Source organism: Sceloporus undulatus, chromosome 3, assembly GCF_019175285.1.
Source record: "Sceloporus undulatus isolate JIND9_A2432 ecotype Alabama chromosome 3, SceUnd_v1.1, whole genome shotgun sequence".
In the NCBI taxonomy this organism is placed as follows: domain Eukaryota; kingdom Metazoa; phylum Chordata; class Lepidosauria; order Squamata; family Phrynosomatidae; genus Sceloporus; species Sceloporus undulatus.
The window spans coordinates 211,923,887-211,950,884 of NC_056524.1; the positions used below are offsets into that span (position 1 = coordinate 211,923,887).

Consider the following 26,998-nt stretch of genomic DNA (forward strand, 5'->3'; position numbering starts at 1 on the left):
TCTAAAAAACAACAACAGTATCTTCTGACACATACAGTGTTTTTTCTACATAATCTCTCTACACAGAAGGGCAAAAGCAAAGGCATAATTCTTCCTGTACCCAAAGGAAAAACAACAAAATTTTCAGGATTTAACATCCCCAAACTATAAATATCATTTTAAACTCTCCAATGGAGTACATATTAACTGTGCAGACAATCTTCCTTCTTGATGTTGAATTCAATAATCCCCAAACTAGCAGACTAAACTGCAATACAACAAGGAGCATCAAACCATTACAAGGATCATCTTAAAGTACATAATGGCACAACTTTACTTGAGCCAAGCAGATCTGAAAATACTATGGATATTGCCTTGATTTCCACTATAGAAACAGGAAAAGATGTGAAACTAACAACTAAATGTGTACAAAGATTAAGAGATCAGTTCAAGTTCCTGAAGTACTTGGAACAAATCATTTTACCTGGCGGATGGGGGGAGGGGAGGAGATGCTTACCAAGGAGTAAGAAGGAGAGAAAGAGCTTCAAAAAATTTAATATATAGCAAAGAGTTCCAGAGTCAAAAGCACAATATTGTTGCGCCACAATGTTTTACTTTTTAAGGGTGAAAAGGGGTACATAACAACCAGCCTGAATTACACAATAACTAAAATAGCTAGATGATGTGAACACATACATGAGACATGCAGGTTCCCTGCAATCCTACAGTGCAAGCAACAGGTGTGATGCCAAAGAGATGCCCTTCACTTTGAAATTTCAGAATCGGTCTAAAAATACAAGAAACCAAGAATTAAAAGCAGCCTTGTGGTTATGTTCAAACAAGCTGCTCCTTCCAATTATCCCCTTTTCTTTCTTCATTCCTCTTGCTGGAACAGGGGAGGAGCAGCAGGCACTGGTTCCTGCCTTCTCTTCTGAAGAAAACAAGCAGCTGGTGCTGGTTTTCGAGCCCCCAACCATGTACTAATAAATCTCAAACTCATCCGTCACCTCTGTGTAGCCTGCACTCCCAAGAGGAAATGGGGTCTCTTCCTCCAATTAGCAGCCTGAGTCCAACAACCATGGAACAGCCTTCATTTCATTAAACTTTCCTCCAGCAAATGGAAAAGCTAAGCAACACAAGGTACAACCAACTTTTATGACATGGGGAAAAGGATTAAATACAAAGAAAATGCTAAAGACATATTTACCTGTGCATGCACATTGACCATCAATGACAATCACAAATTTTACCAGAATAAAACCCAATTTTTTAAAAAAAGGTCTTTGAAACAAAACAGTAAAGGCAGGAGCTACATCCCTTAAGTGTGTGCAGTGAATTTGGGAAACCCCACCACCAGCTCAATTTTTGGAATAAAGCTCCATACAGGTAGAAAAAACATTATATATATGATATAGTGATATTAAAAAGAACTTGATGATCTCTACTGTGTGTTTCTCCACTGTGGCATTCCCTATGTGGAATCATAGAATCATAGAATAATAGAGTTGGAAGAGACCACAAGGGCCATCCAGTCCAACCCCCTGCCATGCAGGAATCCAAATCAAATCATCTTCGACAGATGGCCATCTAGCCTCTGTTTAAAGACCTCCAAGGAAGGAGACTCCACTACACTCCGAGGGAGTTTGTTCCACTGTCGGACAGCCCTTACTGTCAGGAAGTTCTTCCTAATGTTGAGGTGGAATTTCTTTTCTTGTAGCTTGCATCCACTGCTCCGGGTCCTAGTCTCTGGAGCAAGTGAAGACAAGTCAGCTCCCTCCTCAGTATGGCATCCCTTCAAGTATTTAAACAGGGCTATCATATCACCTCTTAACCTTCTCTTCTCCAGGCTAAACATCCCCAGCTCCTTAAGTTGTTCCTCATAGGACATGGTTTCTAGACCTTTCACCATTTCACTTGCCCTCCTTTGGACATATTCCAGTTTTTCAACATCCTTTTTGAATTGTGGCGCCCAGAACTGGACACAATATTCCAGGTGGGGCCTGACCAAAGCAGAATAGAGTGGCACTATTACTTCCCTTGATCTAGATACGATACTCTTACTGATGCAGCCTAAAATTGCATTGGCCTTTTTAGCTGCCGCATCACACTGTTCACTCATGTTCAGCTTGTGGTCTACTTGGACTCCCAGATCCCTTTCACACGTAGTCTCATTCAGCCATGTGTCTCCCATCCTATATCTGTGCAGTTTATTTTTCTGCCCTAAGTGCAGTACCTTGCATTTCTCGCTGTTGAAGTTCATTTTGTTACCTGTGGCCCAACTTTCCAGTCTATTCAGGTCACTTTGAATTTTGATCCTGTCCTCTGGGGTATTTGTTACTCCTCCTAATTTGGTGTCATCTGCAGAATGCTTCCAATTCTGTCATCCAAGTCGTTGATAAAGATGTTGAATAGCACTGGGCCCAGGACAGAGCCCTGTGGGAACCCACTGGTCACTTCTCTCCAGGATGAAAAGGAGCCATTGTTGAGCACCCTTTGGGTTCGGCCGGTCAACCAATTACAGATCCATGTAACAGTTCCTTTGTCTAGCCCACATTTTACAAGCTTGTTTGCAAGAATGTCATGGGAAACCTTGTCAAAGGCCTTACTGAAATCAAGATATACTATATCCACAGCATTCCCTTCATCTACCAAGCTAGTAATTTTATCAAAGAAAGAGATTAGATTTGTCTGGCATGACTTCTTTCTCCAAAACCCATGTTGACTTTTTGTGATTATGGCATTGCTTTCTAGATATTCACAGACTCTCTGTTTAATGATCTGCTCCAGAATCTTTCCTAGTACTGATGTCAGACTAACTGGACGATAATTGTTGGGATCCTCTTTTTTCCCCTTTTTGAAGATGGGGACAACGTTTGCCCTCTGCCAGTCTGCTGGGATCTCTCCTGTTTTCCAGGAGTTTTCAAAGATTATTGCCAATGGCTCCGATATTACATTTGCCAGTTCTTTTAATACCCTTGGATGGAGTTCATCTGGTCCCGGAGACTTAAATTCATTTAGATTAATAAGGTGTTCCTCTACTATCTCTAATGATCGGGGACAAGTTCATATTTGCCAGACCCGGTATTTCTCAAAAGATATAGCTTTTACTCCGCTTTCAAAAGACCCATGCCTTGTTTTTACTTGTGGAAGGATCAGGGCAAATATGAACTTCCCATGGTTAATCCGGGTTCTGATCCGGGGTAAAAGATAGTCTGAATGGCCCCTAACATCACTTTTTGTGGGGTATTCATGGCATTCAACTTACTTGCTCCCCTATTTTTGATTTTGCGCTTTTGGCACTTTCCAACCTCTGTCATGTTTCCACATTGGCAGGAAAAATTAGCTAGTTGTTTCACCACTTGCCAGGGAACATGGGAAGGGAAGGGGGCAAAGTTTATTGGTGAAAATGTGCCCACCCCTCATCAAGTGTAGATAGAGACTCATACAGTTAGAGGGACATGAAGAGTTCTTAATTTGGAAGCCACAGATGACTTGAAATGTCATGGAACATGATGTCAAGAAAATGGCATTTCAGATACTGTATAAGGAAAATGAAAGGTGAAAACGAATATCCATTTGCATTTGCCCTGAAATCATCCTTCCCATTTAACCTGTAGTGTAGATTAAATCTAGATGGTTGAAAAATAGGTATAAAAACATTAGAAGCACATCTCCAGTAACAATCGTATAACCATTGCTTCATCTATATTGGATATCAAGAAGATGTTTGCTTCTAATTTAAATGAGAAGTTTTTCAACACATGGTTTACATTTTTAATCTGTAAGGCAGGAATTCCTCAATTTGAAACTCAGTAGTTGAGGGCATGTCTGTCCCTTTTTGTGCCTGCCTAAGGATTGAGGTCCACTTTTGGGGACCCTTTCTGTGTCCCACCAATGATGCCAATACACTGTGTTCAAACATAGGAGAGGGTCTTCTCACACAAAGTACCCTCAACCATGGAATGCCCTTCCCTTCGAGGTCCTATTGGTGCCAACATTGATTTCATTTAGGTGTCAAGTGAGAACGGCGGGGTGCAGACTGCCAAAAAGAGGCACTTTCTTGGCGCCTCACTTTGCTGCACAGGAGTGCCGCCGCCTACATATGGCAAAGCGCCAGAGACAGCTCCATTAGTTGCAGCTGCGCAGCGCCGTTTGTAGGTGGCACAGCTGCGACTTAATCATTGCGCACCCCATTTATATGGTGCTGCACAACTGCGGCACGCTTACGACGTGCTAGGGTTGCGGGGCATGTGCATGCGCAGCCCCAAGGCAACCCTAGCATGTTGTGGATGCGCTTTAAAGGGCCCATCTATACAGGGCCATCTTGACTCTTTGTCAAAGTGTTTAGGTCTCACTGATTCATGTCAAATACTGATGTATTTTAAAAATTGATATTTTATACCTGTTTTAACTCATTATGTTTAGTATATTTTTGTTGTTACTGTGTGTCTTCAAGTTGTTTCTGACTTGTGGCAAATCTATCATGGGGTTTTGTTGGCAAATTTTTTCAAGTGGGGTTTTTCATTGCCATCTTCTGAGGCTGAGAAAGTGTGACTCGCTCCGGGTCACTTGGTGGGTTTCATGGCCAAGATTTGATCTTGGAGGCTGAGCAGGGCCAGCCATGGTTAATACTTGAATGGGAGACAGCCAATACATACCAGGTGTTGCCGACTATATTTCAGAAAAGAAACTGTCAAAGCCACCTCTGAGTATTCCTCACCTGTGATAACCCCATTAAATTCACGGGGTTGTCATAAGTCAACAGAAGGTTGAAGTGTGCATGCGCGCGCACACACACACACACTCAGAGGATCAATCAGTTCAAAACATCTATAGGATAGTGGACCTGTAGGTCAATTTATGGTTTTTCATTTATTGATTGTTTTAGAAAATCTATATACTGTTCTTCACTTTAAAAATCCACAAAAGTCTTTCAAAATATAAAATCAAAATATATAAAAACAAACATAAAACAAAAAGTGTTTAAAATTCAACAAGGGCAACATCCACTGATGGATTTCTTCTGGTGCAATGGCAGAAATATAGCAGAACTCGAAGGAGGGGCAGCTCTGGATCTGCAGAAGCAGTTTTCAAATGGTGTGGTGTGTTGCAGTAGAGAGAGGAAGGGAAGGGAAAGAAGTTTGATTGCAGTTGGCAATACAGAACTGACATAAGCCTGTAATTCAAAATAACTGGGATATCAACCAAAATGAGCAGTTTGTAGAATGACCAAGCAAGCAAATGCTTAGTTGTTAGCAGACTCTCTCGACACCGTGAGGCTACCTGAGCTCAAGGAGAAGAACTGGCAGGAGTAATATCGGAGCCATTGGCAATGATCTTTGAGAACTCCTGGAGAACAGGAGAAGTCCCAGCAGACTGGAGGAGGGCAAACGTTGTCCCCATCTTCAAAAAGGGGAAAAAAGAGGATCCAAACAATTATCGTCCAGTTAGTCTGACATCGATACCAGGAAAGATTCTAGAGCAGATCATTAAAAAGAGAGTCTGTGAACATCTAGAAGGCAATGCCATAATCACAAAAAGTCAACACGGGTTTCAAAGAAAGAAGTCATGCCAGACAAATCTAATCTCTTTCTTTGATAAAATGACTAGCTTGGTAGATGGAGGGAATGCTGTGGATATAGTATATCTTGATTTCAGTAAGGCTTTTGACAAAGTTTCCCATGACATTCTTGTTAACAAGCCAGTGGGGTCCCACAGGGCTCTGTCCTGGGCCCAGTGCTATTCAACATCTTTATCAATGACCTGGATGACAGAATTGGGAGCATACTTATCAAATTTGCAGATGACACCAAATTAGGGGGAATAGCTAATACCCCAGAGGACAGGATCAAGATTCAAAATGACCTGAATAGACTAGAAAGCTGGGCCAAAGCTAACAAAATGAAATTCAACACGGAGAAATGTAAGGTATTGCACTTAGGGCAGAAAAATAAAATGCACAGATATAGGATGGGTGACACCTGGCTGAATGAAACTACGTGTGAAAGGGATCTAGGAGTCCAAGTAGACCACAAGTTGAACATGAGTGAACAGTGTGATGCGGCAGCTAAAAAGGCCAATGCTATTTTAGGCTGCATCAATAGAAGTATAGTGTCTAGATCAAGAGAAGTAATAGTGCCACTGTATTCTGCTTTGGTCAGGCCCCACCTAGAATATTGTGTCCAGTTCTGGGCGCCACAATTCAGAAAGGACATTGAGAAACTGGAGCATGTCCAAAGGAGGGCGACAAAAATGGTGAAGGGTCTGGAAACCATGCCCTATGAGGAACGACTTAGGGAGCTGGGGATGTTTAGCCTGGAGAAAAGAAGGTTAAGAGGTGATATGATAGCCCTGTTTAAATATTTGAAAGGATGTCATATTGAAGAGGGAGCAAGCTTGTTTTCTGCTGCTCCAGAGAACAGGACCCGGAACAATGGATGCAAGCTACAGGAAAAGAGATTCCACCTGAACATTAGGAGGAACTTCCTGACAGTAAGGGCTGTTCGACAGTGGAATGCACTCCCTCGGAGGGTGATAGAGTCTTCTTCCTTGGAGGTCTTTAAACAGAGGCTGGATGGCCATCTGTCAGGGATGCTTTGATTTGGATTTCCTGCATGGCAGGGGGTTGGACTGGATGGCCCTAGTGGTCTCTTCCAACTCTACGATTCTATGATTCTATGATTCTAAGTTCAGGGGAGGGATTTAGGGCAGAGGGAGGGCAGAGGGCAGAACATGCCTCCCCTTCATCGGAGCAGAGGAGGAGGAGGAAGAAGGAGCCGGGGGAAAGAAGGGGGCCATGAAGGGCAGAATCGGAAGGAGGAAGAGGAGGAAGAAGGAGCCGGGGGAAAGAAGGGGACCATGAAGGGCAGAATCCTGAAGGAAGGAGGAAGAAGGAGCAGGGCAAAGGGTCAAGTTCAGGGAAGGGAATTAGGTCAGAGGGAGGGCAGGGAACAGAACATGCTTTTTTTATTTTTATATTTTTATTTTGACAGACTATGAGAATACTTTTTCTACAGGTAGATACATATATAGATAGAATGTGTGTGCTTGTGCTACATTTCTCTTTCATTAGCTTGTTCCCAGCATGGCACCTCACTTTGCAAGAGGCTTTTTTTCTAAATTATTTTTTATATGTGAATGCTACAATGCAAATGTTACAAAAGTTTCTCTTTCAATTTGGCAAATTGATACAGAATGCTTTTGCTACTGTATGTGTCTGTAAGGAATTCTGGGGTGGCTGAGGGAAAGCAAAGGATGCAGAGATGGCATTCTGAGGTGAGGAATTTATTATTATTATTATTATTATTATTATTATTATTATTATTATTGTATGTGTATGGGGCATTCTGAGGTCGCAAGGAGGGAGGATGCAGAGATGGCATTAAATTGCATTTTGGGATTGAAAACGGAGGCAGAGGAAGATCCATAATTTGTAATGACCCAAATACACACAACCCACACACACACCTGGAGGTTTTTAAATTTGACAAAATATGCGCACACTGCTGCTAGTTTTTTTTAACAAAAGGAGGGGGAAGCACCCATCCAGTTGCCCAATTGCTGTAGGAAACATCACCTTTGACGAAAGCGGAATTGAATTTCATTGACAGCAAAGGAGCCTTCTTTTAAACCGGTACCTACAAATGTGAACTCTCCGCAAAGAGCTGCAAAGGTATTCAGGGTTAAATTACCCTGATTAAGGTAAATTATAGTGAGCACTTGCTTTGGGAGTGATTCAGGAGAGGGGGGACCAGATCTGCCCAGTTCCATCCAGGGTCAATGGGAATGGGGCCTGAATGTACAGCCTACAGATGGCAGTAGTTGACAATCCTCCAGTGGAGGTCTCTGGCAGAAAAAAATGTCAAGGCAAATCCTCACTTGGATATGGAAATCCACTGAGTGACCTTGGGCAAGTCACATTCTCTCAGCCTAAGGTCATGGCAACTCCCCTCTGAGTACATGTTGCCAAGAAAACCCCGTAATAGGTTTGACTTAGAGTCACCATGAATTGGAAACAACCTGAAGGCACATAACAAGGATGGCCCTTGTGGTCATCTTCCAACTCTGATTATATGAACAACAACAAAGCATGGTGAAGAATTTGGGTTAAAATTAGGTACTGCCAGGCAAAGGGGGTTATGCAAAAAGACACCATGCCAATATGATAAACAATTTGGTCTCATTTTAGAATGAATGCAGGGAACACAAAAGCATGCAACTAGGTAGTATGTGTCCATGGTGAAATAGTAAACTAGCTTCCCCTATCTCTGCCTCTAGGGCATCTGGCTGAGGCCCAATTACCCCCTGTGAAATGAAGCACAGAATGTCATAGAGATACAATTCAACAGGACGCGACTAAACGATTTAGTGCAAAACTCTGTAAGAAGCATGGAAGGGGGAAAAGAGGTTTCTACATATAACTAAACACAAATACCTGTTTTGGTGGTGAAGAAGAGAACACCTGGATAGCTACCAGAAAACAAAATGGGAAAAGAAAGGAGAATGGAGAGGAGACAGCAAACTTGACAGCAAGTCATGCCAAATTTGTCTGACACCAAATCTTGCCAGAATAATACTGGTGTGAAATAATCTAGGCTAGCACAAGAAATGAATGAGAAATCAGACACCACCTGCATTGTATGGATTATATCTAAGTAACCTGGCACAGTACCATGATCAATAGTACCATAGACTAGAGAAGACCATCCATTTATATGTCTCCGTAGAGAATAGAAACAGGCATTGAAAAGGCAGGTTTTGTGAAGCTTTCATTCCCTGTTACGTGTACCTACTCCAGGCTGGCTCCACAGTTCCAAAGCTTGGGCTCCTGTCACCTTGTCCCTTTTCCCTTCAAGATCCCTCCCTAGATTTGGTACTCAGGCCTCAAGGTGATCCCTATGTGGATCAGTGGTTGTGTTGTACTATGGGTTCACTGTGGTAAGCATGACCAAACTCTTGATCACAACTTAACAGGAACAGCAGTTGTTAAAAAGAATAAACAAGTAGAAGTTCACTAAGACACAATTATAGTCACCCCTCCTTTTTCAATGGGGATCCATTCTGGACCCCCTTATGAAAACGGAGTTTCGCCTATATTCAAGCCCCACTGGCTTCAATATAGGCACATGGCTGCGAGAGCGCATGTGCACGCGCACCTCAGGCACACACCCCATTATTTCCCCCTCCATTCGTCCCTCGCGCATAACCAAGAGACACAGATTCCGAAGCTGCAAGAATGGAGGGAGGACTGTAGATCAGACATTAACCCCTGCACTATTTCATCTTTCACAGTTCCCCAAAATCCTATTACCGTATATACTCAACTATAATTCGAACTCATGTATAACTCGAGGTCAACTTTTGGGGCTAAAAATGTGGATTTTTACATGACCTGTGGATAGGTCGAGGGTCAGACTTAAGGAGGTAGCCCAGCTGGGGAGAGGCTGCTGGTGGTCAATCGCCCCTTCCAAGTCTCTCCCCAGCTGGGCTGCCCTTTGCAAAGGAAGCCTCGCTGGGGAGAAACTGCAGGGCGATCGGTCACCCTTACCAGCCTCTCCCCAGTTGGGCTGCCCTTTGCAAAGGAAGCCTTGCTGGAGAGAAACTGCAGGGTGATCGGTTGCCCTTCCAAGTCTCTTGCCAGCTGGGCTGCCCTTTACAAAGGAAGCCTCACTGGGGAGAAACTGCAGGGTAATTGGTCGCCCTTCCCAGCCTCTCCCCAGGTGGGCTGCCCCTTGCAGAGGAAGCCCTGCTGGGGAGAGGCTTGGTTGATACCGTATTGCCCCATGTATACGTCTATCCAGGATTTTGGAGGCCATTTTGGGGCGAACATTTCTTGACCTATAGTCGAGTATATACGGTAAGTTCTTCCCTAACTGACTGTCCTGTCTCTACGACGGGTTTTCCCTATCTCTGTGCCATCTTTCCTCTATCAGCCTTCTGTCAGGTACAAGCCTCAATTTTGTATCCTTTCTCCCTCTTCACGGTATTCCTTGAGCTGCCTGTAACTGGCTGGTACCAACTCGTCTCACCCAGCTATTCCCTTCACACATGCAACTTGGCCTGTGCTTATGCTTGCAACCTATTCTATCTCACAAGACAAAATGAGCAAAAGGGACAGGAAGATGCAAAGTTGGAGTGGACAATACAGACAGCAGGACACCAACAAAAATGGAAGCAAAAAACAGAGCAAAATAAAATTTCTCATATGCTTTTCCAGCATTATAAGACAGTCAATGGTAAAACAGAACATTAGACATGCATTTATAAACTTTATCACACGGGAGGCAAGCGTCATTAAATCAGCATTAAATCCTGTCAATATCACGCAATAATGTGTTGATTTTCACACGATGTTGGCATTATCATGCCATTATCCTGTGAATAAAGCAGGAGAATCGTGATTATCCTGTGAATAAAGTGGCAAAATTGTGCCGCTTTTCCCGTGAATAAAAAGTGACACAATTTTGCCACTTTATTCACAGGATAATGGCGACATCGCGTGATGCCATATGAAAATCAACCCCTTATTGCACGATATTGATGGGATTTAATGCCGATTTAATGTGATAAAGTCGTATGTCACATAATTTTTGTTGCTGCTGGTGCTGATGCTGAAGACTAGGTTTGGATGTCACTCTAAACCACTAGCAGATGACCTTCTATCCATCCAAATGTTTAAACTCTAACCAGCATGGTCAATGGTCAGGTACTGTGGTAGCTGATGTACAAAAGAGATGAAGGGTGACAAGTTGTTCACCTTACTCCAAACTTCAGCATGACAAGAAAAAGCCATGATGACTCTCAGGCTTTTGTGCTCTTTTGTCATCCTGAGACATGGTTATGAGGAAGAATTCAAAAGTTTTCACAGCTGTTTTAGATTAACTGTAGCTTGTTTGGTCAAAAACAGTGTTTAATGTAAATTATGGTTGGTTTAAGCACATCAGCTTCAAACCACTGGTTATGAAGATAGTTTGCCTATATCTTAGATAACATTAACCATAGTTTAGGATTCAAGTGATACCTTTAGCACAGTGAGCTGTGGTTAATCAAAACTAGATTTGAAAGGTTTGCTGGAAGAGAAGAGGGAATGGGAGCATAAAACCCTAGGCTCACTCCTGATCTTTCTTATCTTTCTCAAACATAACCGACAACCTGCTAATATAAGAATGGGAATCATGAGGTCCCTAAGGCCATTTTTGTGGTCCCTAGGCCCTTTGCAGACCACCCATTCCAACTTTAACATGAAGGCTAAAAATGAATCCAATTTAACTAATGACTTACTGCAGCTTTCATAGAATCATAGAGTTGGAAGAGACCACAAGAGCCATCCAGCCATCCAGTCCAACCCTCTGCCATGCAGGAAATCACAATCAATGCATCCCCATTAGATGACCATCCAGCCTCTGTTTAAAGACTTCCAAAGAGGGAGACTCCGCCACTCTCGGAGGAAGTGTGTTCCACTGTTGAACACCCCTTACAGTCAGGAAGTTCCTCCTAATGTTGAGGTGGAATCTCTTTTCCTGTAGCCTGAATAACAGCTTGATGGAGACTTTCTATAAATCACTTTAATACATTTCAGATATGGTTTCTGTTACTTAGTGGTCAAAGAGAATGCAGCTTAGAGCAGTCTCTGGCCATTCCAGCGCCGATTAAAGCTCAAGAGGGGCAGGGCCTCGGCGACTGGATGCTATGGTCCTGAGGCCAACCACTGCCACAGTCTAGAACGGACTGCTGGCAAGAAATGGTTTCCCCCCATTTCCTTTACAGTGCAGCTTCGGCCAATCTGGGTGTGTGTGTCATCTGCACCCCATGCCCCCAGATTAGCCTGAAGGTGGAGCCTTTTGCGCATCTGTTTCAGGGCTTAGATGCAAGATGTGAGATATATGTAAACACATAGCAGTTTGGCAACACACATTTTCATATGTATTGCTTCCTATGTGTTTTAAAATGCCATTTACTTTGTATTCACCTGTTGCTCAAGTATGATTTAGTACAAATAAGGGATGCTGAATAATTTCCTTCGATCTGAATTTTTATGCAAGCTGACCAAATTGGCCTTTCTAAAACTAATATTCCGAATGGAAGGTAGGATTGTACATGTCATCAAATTTTGCAGTGCATTTCTCAACTCAAAACATGCCTATTTTGGTGAAAATAATTTTAAAATTTTAGGAAGTAAGGCATACAATATAAAACATGTTTGCATATTTTTTTAAATCGGACAGAAAATGGGACAGAACAAATTTATGACTAAACACATGCAAAACTGATACGTATCCAGAAATGGGCTGATCGCTCATCCCTTATGCAGAAGTGTGAATAGAAACATCCCCTTTCCATTCTTGCACAAGGTTCAAATAACCAAGAAATTAATGTAAGTATGGACACAGGATGATAGATGCCAACTCCCCAGATCCTGAGTCATTATTTTTAAACATTTATAAATATGTAAGCCAAAAAGAGGTTTATAAAAAGCATTCTGTGATGAGGCCCAGCACCCTATCCCCTTGGTAATGAATCCCTGTAATGGAATGCCCTGCACTCCAATTAGGAAGAAATGCTAATTTTCTCCACTTGAGCACCCCCTATAGATGTATCTAATTTGTTTCTATGCTTTCATCTCTCCCCTCCATTGCATTTTCATTTAAAGGTTATGATCTGTTTGTGCCCTTCATGCTGTGCTCTGACAAGACACCCCTATGAGAGGGCTATGTGCCCCCTGCAACCTTTCTAACCTCTGTGCTAAACAAAAACCAAAGCTATTTTTTCTTGCCTGGTGAAGAAACAGAGGAGAGAGCAGACAGAAAAATTGCAAGAAAATAATCAATGATGATGATGATGATGATGCAATTTTGCCACACTGGAAGCCTAGTATTTTTCAAAATAGGGAAGGCAACACTATTCAGTTGAACATTACTTACTGATAAAAGAGTACATGTTTCTCAAGTTTCATGAGCTCTCCTTCAAAATCAGGTTTTCTTTACTGTAGCATATATATGTCTGTGCTAAGATCTTAACACTGCAAAGATCTAACTAATGCAAAGATCTAACTAATATAATGCGAAACACCAAATGGTATGAATTATTATTCATACCATTTGGTGTTTCGCATTATATTAGTCAACATATGGAACCAATATTCTACTCCCTCAAATAATCAAATGTGGAAGAAGAAGAAAACCTAAATTCTATATTCAAAATTGATTGTGATAATCTGCTTAACCCAACTCAATTGCCTTTGAAGAGATGTGGTTTCAAGCATGATTGTGCTATTTTTAAAGAATGGGGTATCAATAAGAATTATAATATATGGCCAAGAAATGTATTTGACCTAAATGTGACACACATAAGCAAAGATACAAAGCTATACTTTGCAACCACCAGAAGACTTGTCCAGACCCAAATTATTTTTGCAACTTTAAAGAACTGGTGACACTGTTCCAATTTTTCCCTAGCATGAATTATTTTAAAAATAAGTTTAAAAGAAATTTAAAATTCCCCAGAATGCAAGTGTATATGGCAGATACTAGTTCTGCTTGATCACTTAAACCTCATCTAGTGGAATTATTTAAAAAGAAAAAAGAAAAACACTTGCATTGGATGACTGGTTGACTCCAGTGAGATTTTAAATGTACTGGCATTTAACATTAGGGTTAACAATGTAGCTAGGGAGTAGTTAGGGTCTGGGTTTCATGTATATTTGCTGTGTTTCCTGAACCCAATAAAGATTATAATGTTTCACTTCAACAAGGCCAAACAACTGACAAACAGAATACAGGGTATATCCATTCTGCATCTCTATAACACAGGCTGCTGGAAAACATCATGGGACATTTTTGTCACAATTACGTTACACTGAATAGCCTTTTTCAAAAGTACCCCACTGGCATAAAACAATATATCTTTTGTGGTTCTGCCGTAAATTCTATGAAATCTAAGGTAATTGTTTACAAAGAAAATGCTACAGTGTAGTTTCACGTGTACGTGGATTCTGCAACAAAACCTGACTCTGGGGGATGAAAGTAACTTGTCCTGCTGCCTGAGGGTTAAATAAGGGATGAATGTGGCAGAATCTCAACCCTACAGATTTCCAAGGGCTAAGAAAGTTCACCAGGCTCCTTCGGACTTGTGTGCTTTTCTTCCATAGTGGTAAGCTCTGGGCAGGTTCAAAGGCATTTGCTTTTTTTGGAGCCTACATGGAGATGTACTCAAAAGGAACCCACATCTATATGGTTCTTCAAAAGTTTCTATTTTACTTTTTCCATATTAAGAAAAATATGTTGCTGTGCCATTGGGACTGTCTAGTTCCATATTGTTTCTCTACAGCCAGTGAAACCCTCGGAAGCAACATGGAAAAGAGAATTTAAAAATAGAATAGGCAAGGAAGGCTTAGTTCATATTCTTGCTTTGCCCATGGAGAAGGTTTTCTAGGAAAACTCCTAATTCAGATAAAGCAAACAACTGAATTAGTTCAGGAATTTCCTATAGCTAATTGCAAATATTTCCATTCCAATATTATTTGATTTGATTTTAACAAATTACTTTCAGCATGTCCTATATACAATCACTGTATTAGACTGCATGGATGTTGGGAGATGAGAAGTATCTACTACCACTAATCTAACCAAAATATTTCATTACATTCCTGTTGCTTACCTGTAACTGTAGTTCTTTGAGTGGAATCTGTGAATTCACACAAATGGGTATTCCTGAGCTCATTTGTGTGATTCACAGATTCCACTCAAAGAAGAACTCTAGTTACTTTAAATTCTTGTTACTGAATAAGACAGGATTTAAAAACCTTGTTCTGATCCTGGCTTGTCTAAAGTACTTTTTCTTTAATCCAAAAGTAATAGTTTAAAAGTAGAACTGGATGCTTCCAATCCCCTCCTTGCAGCCACCACAGGAGAAAAAAGAGAAGGTGCAATCCTGAGGCTGATACATATAATGCCAAACTAGAATTAAGTATTACATCTGAAAAAATCCATCAGGTTAAAAAGAAAGGTCTGTTTTACTAAAAATTAAGGTGGGGTATGATTTTTTTTAGGCCAGCTATTATAAATAGAATCAGTAAAGGAATTGTTGTGCAAATAAAGATGCAGCAAGTTCTGTCAACCAATCATTTGTTTTTCATATACTAAGGAAATGGTGTTTTGACCAGCAACACAGAGAAAGTTCCTGGAAAGTTCTGGGACCAAGGCTTACAGGACACAATCTGGCTTAATGTCCTTACATGTATCTAAAGAATCGGAAAAAATCCTTAATTTTACAACAGCTTTACACAATGGGAAAGTATGTGTGAGCGCTATAAGCAAACTGTTTGTTTGTTTGTTTATTCTGCTCCCAGGTAGCTGAAATATCTAATCTAGTTAGAATCAGATGTGTTTTAACTGTTCATCTGCACAATTTATGTATTTTCATGGTCTGCTATGCATACTTATAAGTGCCTCTGTACAAAGTTATGCTGAGAATGGAAACCTCGGAGTAGATGTCCTCTGCTATTAAGTTTACTGACACAGTAAACCAGCATTTAAAATCCCACTCCATTATATAATTATGTATTTCAGCAGAAGGCAGTTCTATCCACCAAATGATGATTTGTTCAAAATCTCATGAGGAGTGGATTATACCGCAAAAGGAAAATAATCAAAACAATGAAAATTACCCATTATTCAAATCCCCACACACATCTCTTTCAATATAACAGGAGTGGGTATGAAAACACACAAGTTTGGTCTTCTCAGGGAAAATCTATACATACACACATATATTCTTTCTATCTAGTCCATGTGAATAAGCACCCGAGTGGGAACAAGCGTTGCAGTGGGGCCCACTGTCTTTTATCTAAGAGATGGACTTTCCCACTGGAAAATGAATGCATTGTGTGAAAATATTTTAATATATTCATGTACATTCCTATAGTTAGCAGGCACAGAGGCATGGAGGGTGCCAGCCCAAGATACATGGCAGTAATAATGCCACCTGTTCTCTCAGATGCCCACAAGCAAGAAAATCGTGGGAATATACAGGATGGGTGCTATGGGTTTATTGTGTTGCAGGAAGATTTTACTAATTACTTGCCTAAAGTCCAAAACTGTGTGCCTGTTCTCCCTCCACCACTCCACCCCCAAAAAAACAAAGCAAGAGGAAAAGGGGACAGAAAAGAGAAAAAGCGACACAGGGAGAAAGCAAGGGATGCATTTCAAAGTTGTTCCAAGAACTGGAAGAGAAAAGAAAAGCTGGGTCTGATGTGAAATCATAGAGGTCAAAGGTGGGCCTCCCTCCCTTGTGAGAAAGCGGTAAATCAGGCCGGTTTATCAAACGATCATTTTCTTTTGAAACTGGGAGGCAGCAGCTGGGACAATTCTGCAGATGTGCTTGATGAGTTTGGGACAAAAATGGGCCACTCCTCTCCCCCTCCCCTCTTGAAGAGCTCCCAACAGGGGCTGCTTCTCCCTTCACTGACTCCCAGACCCTACCCTCCCTTCTTTGGCGGTCAGCTGAGACCCCCACCCACTGATCACTTTTGTCTTCTTGGCCTTTAGACACACTAGCAAGGCCCTTTATGAGACCCCAATCAAGACCCCCATGTCACAGGTACCTAGTAGAGATACTAGCTGTTTTCAAGGGAAGAACAACAAGGAAAATATGCTGAGTCCATTGTCCCCAAGCAACACTACAGGAGATGAAAAGGACTGGTGCCCCCTTCTGCCATGGCTGCCTGCCAATCATCCCCACTTATTAAGGTCACAATGTAGAAAATTTTAACCTGCTTCTAATCAAAGATTCATTGGACCTTCATAACCCATTTGGGGAAGGTGGGAACATGCCACAAATACAATGGAACAGCCTTACTGCCATGTTGATTTTCCCAGGAGCTACATGGTTGAGGGAGCTCACAGCAAAGCTCTACCTCAGCAGCTCCCTATGATGTGAACAGGCCATTCTTGACTATAGGTTTACCTGGAAGGAACAGCAGACACCTTGGAAAATTTCTACGAACAAGCCTTTTATTTTACCTAAGTCCAGTTTACCATTTCTGAATGTACTACAGAAATCCACCTGTAATGAGGCCAAAAGAAAAAAAAAAAAAAAGGGGGGGGGGAACTTCAACAATACTCAAGACAGACAAGTAGCTGACAGTATGAAAAGAAAAGGAAGCCCTGAGATGCAGAGACCAATTTGGCTTTCAGGCGAAGTTTTCGCAGTGCCAAATAAGAATGTGTATGCCCCGTGCCCTACATTAATCACCAGCGAGGATAGTTTTAATGGCATCTCTGCAATTTGATCCAGCTAGCACCTGCAGAGACACAGGCTGGCAGCTTTCACCTCCTTGTTACTGTAAGTGTCTGTGCTTCTGATCAGGTTTCCTGGAACTAATATAACATGTGGGTTACCAAAACAGCATGGCCACATGACACTACTCATTAAATGATGTTACTAGAAAGCAATAACTATTAGATGGACACAAAGCCTGCAAGGGATATAACAACATGTATAAGTGTCATATCCAACTGTAATGCCAGAACTTTCAGAGTTGCTTCACAAGTTCCATTAAACATATCCACAAATTTAAACTTTAGCATGTGGCAGCTTCAACATATTTCTAAAACATTTTTGCTGCAAATAAGCAGTGGGAGAAGGTTCGTATTACAGTATACAGTATATACAATCGTCCCTCTTTTTTCATGGACTTGAGGTCCGTAGTCCTCAATATTCACAGAGGGGCGACCTCAGTTATTTTAAATGGGACATGCCCCTGCAGCGCATGCCCTGAACGCGCTTGCAGGCACACGCCCCATTCAAGCCTGAATATTGGTGAGACTCCATTTTCACGGGGGGGGGGATCTGGAACGGATCCCCCACAAAAACAGAGGACCAATTGTAATTGACTATAAGTCGACCTCATGTATAGGTTGAGGGAAGGTTCTAGGGCCAAAATTATGTATTTTGTAAGTCAAAAGTAAAACATGGGGCATGTAACCAAGGAACTAAACTTTACTAAAGGATGAATAAAAGGAAAACAATACCAAAGAAACTTACTAAATTTCAACAGGCATAACTCTGCTTACACTAAAGGTTGGATGGATGAGAGAAGGGGGGGGGGGGGGGTTTCAGTGCTTCCAGGACAGATTACACTCTTGTGTTTCACCAGGAGATGGTTCCTTTTTAAATAAGAGTTAAAGTACAGCATTTACACTGACCCATGGATAAGTCAACTCAGTTTTTTGGGATCAATTTTTTGACTAAAAATTTTAGATTTATACATGAGTATACAGAGTAGTATATATCTATATATACCATCTTCTGACCCTTTAAAATGCAAATGATTCCATTATAATATGTAAAATGGTTCTTAAATGTCCAAGGGACATATAAAGATTAAGATCTTTTGATTGAACAGCCTTTGGTTTTCAGTCTTTTATATACATCAAGTTTCAATGCTCATATTGGGTGAAGGATGTGATAGAAATTGACTAAATAAAATAAATATCTTCACTCATTTGTTTAGCTCATTTTGATATACAAAAACTCACTTGTAACACAATTCTAATATAAAATCTGGAGTAGCACAGCTGGCAGATATGGGATAGAGACAGACAGTATGGTTGAACAATCTTACATATAGTTTGCTCATTTTCTATATACACCCTTCATCCCATAAGCTCTTGTTTAAAGAGTGCAGGATGATCAATGCTGGTTACACCTGAGGCAATCACAAGGGAGCCCCAAACAAGTCTTTGAAGAGAACCTGAACTGAGAAGTTGTGAGTGTGTTTTTAAAGGAACATGGGCAACACTCTAATTGTAGGAAATTGCAGGAAAGATGTTAGCATCCTCTAGGTTGGCTACCTGTGCTGGTCTGTTGCGGATTCTCTTTGAACATTTGTCAGGTCGCTGCCCTTGGAAAAAAATGATGGAAAACCCTCCACTACTGTAGCTGAACAGTAAGGCAGCCTTCCACGAGTCAGGCCATGAAAGGCCTGGTCACTGGAAAACAAACCCTTAATTTAAATGTTAATGAAAGTGCTGTGGAGACATCAGAGGGTTATGGTTGTTTTTTTTTTACAAGAAGCAGATACTTCAGCACAAGAATTTATGGCCCCATCCCCTCCCCTCTTGCTATTCCTGCTTCATCAGCCAGTGAAGTTTTTTTTTCAAAACTAATTTTAACATTAACTCCACACTTCCACCCTGGGATGCAATTGCTAAATTATCTGCCGGCAGGACACTGATCAAAGGTGGAAAAACAAAGGCACACTGCACAGCCGAACAAAAATAAACAGTGGCCATGGCCCAGAAAAATTACCTTCTCCATCCCTTCCCTTGGAAGTTTGAAAAATGGAGGCGAAAGATCACTGACTGGAAATGGAAACCTGCAGTACTATGACTGGAAGACCCCTGAACTGTAATCAATGAGACAGGAGAAACTGACAAAAGGCTTTCTCCTTCCCTGGGTAAAATAGTATGAAAGACAGGTTTCTCATCTCACCTCTCAGGAAGCCTCTCTGCCCTTGGAAATAATTAAAATCCTTCCTTCCAAAATTTTGTAGAACTCAATTGAAGGAAAATCTGCTATCACAACAAATCTCACAGGGCTGGTCTCCTGTTTACAACCTTCCTACAACCTCAGCCAACACTACACACAATTTGTTTCTATAATTAGATGATATGTATTTGGATGGGTTACTGTGGACAGCCAAAGACAAACAGATAGGTCTGGGAACAGATAAAGCCAGAGATCTCTTTAGCAGCCAAAATGATTAAATTGTGGCTAGCATACTTTGGCCATATAATGAGATGACATGGATCATGGAAAAGACAATAATGGTAGAAAAAGTATTGGGTAGAAGGAGGAGGGAAAGACTGTATGCCAGATGGATGGACTCAGGGGGGACATGGACATGAACTTGCAGAAACTAAGCAGAAAAGTGGAAGACAGGGTTCTTGGAGGTGTCTCATCCACAGCATCGCTATGAGTTGGTTGACTCAAGGGAAGATAATAATAACAGCAAATGGGCTAGAAAGAAACAAAATACAGAATCAATATCATAAAGTATTTCAGAACCTGCAATACTCCAGTGTGCCCAAAATATAAAGCATTGATCAAACTGGTGAACAGGATAAAAGCAGAAACACCTAACTATCTTGCTCCCATCAAAAAGGAGAAAGAGAGAGGGAGAGGGAGGAAGAAAAAAAATCAAGCTGAGAAAAATCTGCACTGCTGTTTCAGAGGGAAAGTAACTAAGCTCTATAGGAAACTAAAAGATTTCACAGGTCCATTTTGAGATGTCAGTACTACAAACTAAATCCAAGCACTGCAAATCAAACTGGGATCTTGAGAGTGCATTTGCCACCATCAGTGACAAGTTAAACCTCTTTGCAGATAACAAATACCACTTCAGTTCCCTCACTGGAGAGGCAAAAGATGCAGGTAGAAATAGTCCTGTCACTATTCTGACATTATGAAGCTAGCAATGCCACAGAATCTTAGGGCTACAAGAGATTAGAAGAACACCTACTGCTACTCACTGGATATAACAATCTTGCCATGACACAAGACAGCCTTAACTGATTAGCCCACAGATCAGAAGAATGTATCCTGCCATCAATTAGATAATAGGTTATCAAAAGCAAACCAGAGGGAAAAACAAAAATCAGGGCACAGAGAACTTGGAAGGTCAAGGGCACATCTAACACTGGATCTTTGCTTGCACAGATTTCTTAACTTTCTCCAACACAGATGTGGAGGGACAACCTTGATACCAGTGAAACTGGCATGAAATCCTAAGTAATTGTGATTTAAGGATGTGTTTCCACTATTAGGATTTAAGGATATGTTTCTGCTTTCATCCTAGTGTGCATCAGTAGTAAGTGCCCCACATGAGCAGAGATAAATTACCAAAATACTGTCATCCAATCCACTAAATGCCTAGACGATCATAAAAGAAAAGCCAGGTGCACCAAACATACAGTATATTTCAGAATGAGGGGAAACAGTTATCTTGCTAATAATTATTAATTAATACAGTGGTGCCTCGGGTTACGAAATTAATTCGTTCCGCCATTCCTTTCGTAACCCGAAAATTTCGTAACCCGAAACACTTTTCCGTTAGCATTGGAAAGCCTATAGCTGCACTTTGCAGCATTTGAATTTCGCGCCGAAATGAATTTCGTAACCCGAAAAATATTTCGTAACCCGAAACAGTTTTTGCCAATCCAACTTTTTCGTATCCCGGAAATTTCGTAACCCGATCATTTCGTATCCCGAGGTACCACTGTAGTGGTGCTCTGCTCTGTAAGGCAGGCAATAATTCAGCCTTCTAAATGTGTAAAAACAAAAACTCTAAAATCAAGCATTAAGGATACTGAGCCACTTTGAAACTAACGCTGCACAGTGAGACCAAACAATCCATTTAACTTGATGTGGGTGGAAAATATCACCCCGCACTAATAATGCCCCCTCTTGCCCTCAAACTGTTTCTTCCAGGATGGCAGTGACATTTTCTTGGAAGCGACAGGTTTATAGGTTAACTGACACCTTCGCTCTGTGGAATTTTAATTAACTTCTCTCATCATTAATATGTTAAGGAGCAAGGGTTCTATTATACAGGGTCAGTAGCGTATTTCAGGCCTTGCTATATCAGCCGTCAAATTGAAGAATTAATGACGTGGCTAATCTGCTCTAATATTTGAGGTAGGGAAAGAAAGAGAGATGCAGTGGGATCAGCATTATAAAACAAGCAAGTGATCCAAACTTGAGGCTGCTGATGGAGAAGCCACTCTGCAAGCTTCCATTTATCACCCAGTAGGGGCAAAAAGATGGTAGGTAAATATTGTGACAGAAAGTGTGTGTTCACTCCAGGGAGAGACATCAGTGTTCTGACAAGAGGCCAGCTCTGCAGGTCATCACTTAGGAGGACAAAACAGTGTGCTATACAAAGCCTCCCCTAGTCACATTATCACATCCAGTGTATACTTCCCAAAGCTCAAAAGGAAGAGCTCTGAGCAAGCAGTCTGAAAGTACTTAAAATCTGTCTAATTCAAAAGTATGTTTTTAACAGTTGTGTCCACTGGTTAACAATTTCAATACTGTGCCTCTCTGCCCATTTTTATGTCTATTGATTCAAAAAGAATCTCAAGTAATGTTCAGTAGGTTTGAAGCCAACAGCCTTAGCTCATGTACTCATTAATTCAAACTACTCATGTGAACTAAAAGCTAGAATACAGGTCAAACATACCACCTGCTTTAACTGTCAACAGCCTACAGAAATATTCTATAAAAACTGTAAAGTTAAGCTTTGGTCTAAATACTGAGCAAGGCTGTCACAGCAAAATCCACAATTTGAAGCTTTTCAGAACAGAAAATGAGTATACTCAAAGGACAAACAGCCATATTATATTATAGTCTGCCACTATAGTTTGTAGCCGCCCACAAACTAAAGCTAGCCCAGAGTACAAAACTATTAGAAATCCTTCAAGATACAGCTCGAGCTCAGATAATTCAGCTTTGTAGATAATGAGCAATAAACTTTCAGCAGGCTTTAATTTCTAACATAAGCAGAACAGCAATATGATCACAATCAACAAAACAAAAACAACACACATTCATTATGGCATTTAAACTTCTTTTGTGTATCACATCCTTTCTATAGATCTGGCCTCATTATAACAGCACATGTTCAAAAGAGCCCTGGAGATATGAAAGCTGGGGGGGGGGCAGAATGGGGGGATCGGCTTTTCCCATTTTTTCCCAAAGTCTTTTTTTTCTCTGGAAAAACAGGAAAAATGGATTTTGGAATACTTTCTTTCAGAATGATTAAAAAAATATTTATGCAAGATGTCCATATATTTTCTTCCACCATAATATTTCTGCAAGTTTCATAGTGTAGAAACATTTATGCAACACAATGTACAGTATATCACTCCACTGCAATTCCTGGTCTTGGTGTCCTTTTCCCATTTCTGCTTTATGTGTGTTTTATGTCTGTCTTATGGAGGACTAGAGGAAACAAAATAATTTTCTTTCTTTTACTAATATTATTTCATTTGTTTCTCTTATGTTTTGTTTTACTTCCTCCTCACAAACTGACAAAAACAAAGAAGTTCACTACAGTTCTAGTATTTCCTACAGTTCAGAATGCTGTAGCATAATTTTTAGGGAAAAAATATTTTAAGTAAATATTATTTGTAATTATTTTCTGAAAAGCTGTACTTTAAATACGGTATATCAAACATGGTAAACCAAGTTATACTTAAATCATTTTATGTTCACAAAGTAACAAAGTGACTTTCAATCTCTCAAGGTTTTCCCCTTTTTTCTGGAAAAAATCAATTTTTTTCCAAACAAACAAAAATACAGTAAATCCTGGAACAGACTGGATTCCCCCCCCCCATGGTTTCAAAATTTCCAGAAATGTTACATTTCTAAGGAGCCCAATTCCCATGCATTTTAGACGTTCCTTCAGCAGTGGCAGTAGAGGGATACAATGGGTGCAGACTGTACCGGATGACACCCCAAATAAAAAGTAAGGGATAAAAGAAAGTCCTCAAAATTCCAGTAAATCTAGACATTCTTCAACTAACACAGACACTCTCCCTCATAACTTTGATCACATAAGGTTTGGGAATAAGAAAATTAATGATGAGTGCACACAGAGTTTTAGACATTTTTGCATACTGTATATACTCATGTATAAATCTAGAAATTTTAGATAAAAAATTGACCTTAAAAATCTAGGTCGACTTATCCACGGGTCAATGTAAGTACTGTACTTTAACTCTTATTTAAAAAAAAAACCATCCCATGGTGAAAGGCAAGAGCATAATCTGTCCTGGAAGCACTGACCCCCTTCTACTCTCTCATCTATCTAGCTTTTAGTATGAGCACAAGTTATATTTGCTGGAATTTTTAAAATTTCTTTGGCATTGTTTTCCTTAGCTTCATCCTTTAGATCCTTTGCCCCTAAATTTTACCCTCGACGTATCCTCGGGTCATATCAAAATCCATAATTTTGGCCCCAAAACTTGCCCTCAACCTATACATGAGGTCGACTTATAGTTGAGTATATACGGTAGTTGTAATGACCGCCAGTTTTACAAATCAAGTAAAACAATACAGTATTAAACATGACATGTCCATATCAAATAAAATGTTAATGTTTTTGTTACCTTAATAATGGGCTAATTGCAATGGACCAAACACGGTCTTCCGTCTGTATTGTATGCAGGCACTGCCCAGCTCTACTTGGTGACAGGGACCAAACCTAGAAAGAGAGAGGAAAAGGAAGCTACTGTATGTTTGCAAATAAACCTTTACGATCATATCTTTTGGGCATAATCTGATATTAGCAGAGCAGCATTGTGTAGCAGTTATTGGACTACGACTCTGGAGATCAGGGTACAATTTCTGCTCAAGCATAAAAGCCCACCAGGTGTCCTTGGGCAAGTCACAATCTTTCAGCCTAAGGAGATGGCAATGGTAAACCCACTCTGAAGAAACCTGCCAAGAAAACCCTGTGATAGGTTCGATTTGGGGTCGCCATATGTCAAAAATGACTTCAAGGCACATATCAACAACAGGTCTAAGGTTCACATCCCAAACAATATTTTGATTGTGTTGTTTAGGGCAAGGACTTTATTTACAACAACAACAACAAAAAGAGAAGAGATCAGTCTCTGTCTAAATCAATCCTAGTTTAGGCTTTGGGGGCACAGATTGTTCACCTTAAATGTATATCCTCAAATTATACTGAGGATGTGCATGTCAGAACAAATTCCTATTTCATCTCATCTATGGGCCATTGTATGCTCTTTATGTCTTTTTCTACAGTTTTCTATTTCACTAAAGTATTCGATGGAGAATAGGATACTTGTATCCAGTATATCTTTTTAAACTAACTTCTAAAACATGCATGCAACCCCTCAGTGCGCAATCATACCACGGTAGTAGTAAATACATGTTGTTTATTACCAATCAGAAGCCATTTGTTTGTGAGCTTTCAGAATTCTGTTACTGAGCTAGTGAATAACTTAAGCTTCTGAAATCCTTTAAGATTTCAATGCTTCTTTGATCCCCATCCCATGAACTGATCTCTCATTTACTCGATCCTAAGATTGGAGCCTTTAGTTTTCTCTCCACAACTATTTCCCAATGGCATATGGGGAATTCAAAGCTGGGAGTGCTGTATTTGTTTGTTTGTTGATAATGCTCAGGATTGCAAGCTATTCAGTGTCAGTGGGGAATTTGGCACCTTGTGTCAGCAAAAGCAGCAGAAAAGCTGAGCTCTTTTAATGCACTCCTATCTCATGCAGGTTAAAAATATTGCTGGGAGCATGCTATCTAGTGCCTATCAATGAGGAATGTGCATTAGCAGCTACTCAAAGCTCAGCCCTAATCAACACTCACTATCCCTCCAAAGCACCCAATGCACTTATAGCTCCCATTAGAGACCTACTAGGGATTCCCTTCCAGCTAGAAGTCAACACAAGGAAAATGTCACTTGGCAAAAATAAAAGCAATTCCCTGCTCAGATGGATCAGGCCGGGAAAGTGTTAGGTGAACCAAATTCCATTTCTGATTTTTTAATAATATTTTTTTAAAAAACAGCAAAAGCACACATAATTAAAAGTAGAATTTACTTCAACATTGAACAGTTTGCTCTCAAGGTCATGAGACATTTCCCAAGTTCCTAACAGCAAGGCCGCTCCACTTGGTCATCACAGAATCTCCATAATGTAAGATTAAAGAACGGTTCAAAAATCAAGAACGTAACTATTTTCTTAGCCAGAAAGTCAAAATTGTATTTACTTTAAAAGAACACTGTTCTAAGAGAGCAAAATTCCGCCATATGGCCTGAGAAACAAAATAAGGTCCCATGCACTTCCTTGGATGTAAACTATGCCTAGACAATGCCATCCAGACTCTATACCATGAATCTGGTTTTCCTTAAACCCTCAGACAACCTGCATTACATTTGTACCACAACAGGAATGGGGCACAGTGGCTCAGTGGTTAAGACACTGACTCTAACAACTGCATGAACAGCAGGTTGGCAGTTCAAAGCTCAAGCACAGTAGGACGAAGTGAATTCCTATCACTAGTCCCAGCTTCTGTCAACCTAGCAGGTTGAAAGCATGTAAAAGTTCAAATAGATAAATAGGTACCACTTTGGTGGGAAGGTAACAGTGTTCTGTACAGTCATGCTGGCCACACGATCACAGAGCTGTCTTTAACAATGCTGGCTCTTCAACTTAATAACTGAGATGAGCACTGCCTCCTACAGTCAGACACAACTTTGTCAAAGGGGAAAACTTTACATTTACCACAACAGGAGTGTACTTCATCTACTAAAGGGCCATTCAGACTACATTAAAAACCGGGTTTGAAAGCGATTCTTCCACGTGAAGTTCATATTGGGCCCGATTCCGTCACAATCCATGTCGGGGCTTGCACAAGGAAATGTCCCTTACACTGGGGTATCCAGATTCGGGCTAAAATCCGTCTTTTCTCAAAAGACCCGGCTTGCGTGAAATTTGAACTTGCCCTCAATCATGATCAGGGCAAATTTAGGGAGGGATTAGGGTCAGGGGATGGGCAGAGGTTGGAGCATTCCCTCCCATCATCAAAAGGGAGGGGCGAGGAGGAGGAGGAGGAGGAGGAAAGAGCCGAAAAAAGGGGAATCTGGATGCAAAGGGTGACAGGAGGAAAGGGGGAAATCAGGGATGACTTTTGGGCTGCAGAGGGCTGTCAGAGAGAGGTGGGGGTGGAGAAAGTGATGGAGGAGGAGGAGGAGGAGGAGGAGGAAGGGGTCGTGGGAGGAAGGGAGCCATGGAGGGGATCCTAAAACGGAGCAGGAGGAGGAGGAGGAGGATGAAGGAGCTGGGGGAAAGGGTCAATGGGCATCCACGAGGAAGGAGAGAGTCTGAAGGAAGGAGGAGGAGGAGGAGGATTTCCAGGAGGAATTGGGTTGTGGGGCTACGCAGGGGCATGTAGGGAAATCAGGCTGCTTGTTCTACTT

The 26,998-nt window shown here is 41.0% G+C and overlaps 1 protein-coding gene across 3 annotated transcripts in view; it reads right to left on the minus strand.

Moving 5' to 3' along the window:
- FBXW4 (F-box and WD repeat domain containing 4) overlaps window positions 1-26,998 on the minus strand; it is a 96,768-nt gene that overhangs the window by 46,204 nt on the left and 23,566 nt on the right. For all 3 annotated transcript variants that reach the window (XM_042459537.1, XM_042459536.1, XM_042459535.1), the window contains exon 5: window positions 24,150-24,244. In XM_042459537.1, the coding sequence (XP_042315471.1) occupies window positions 24,150-24,244 (95 nt within the window). The remainder of the gene's footprint in view (window positions 1-24,149; window positions 24,245-26,998) is intronic.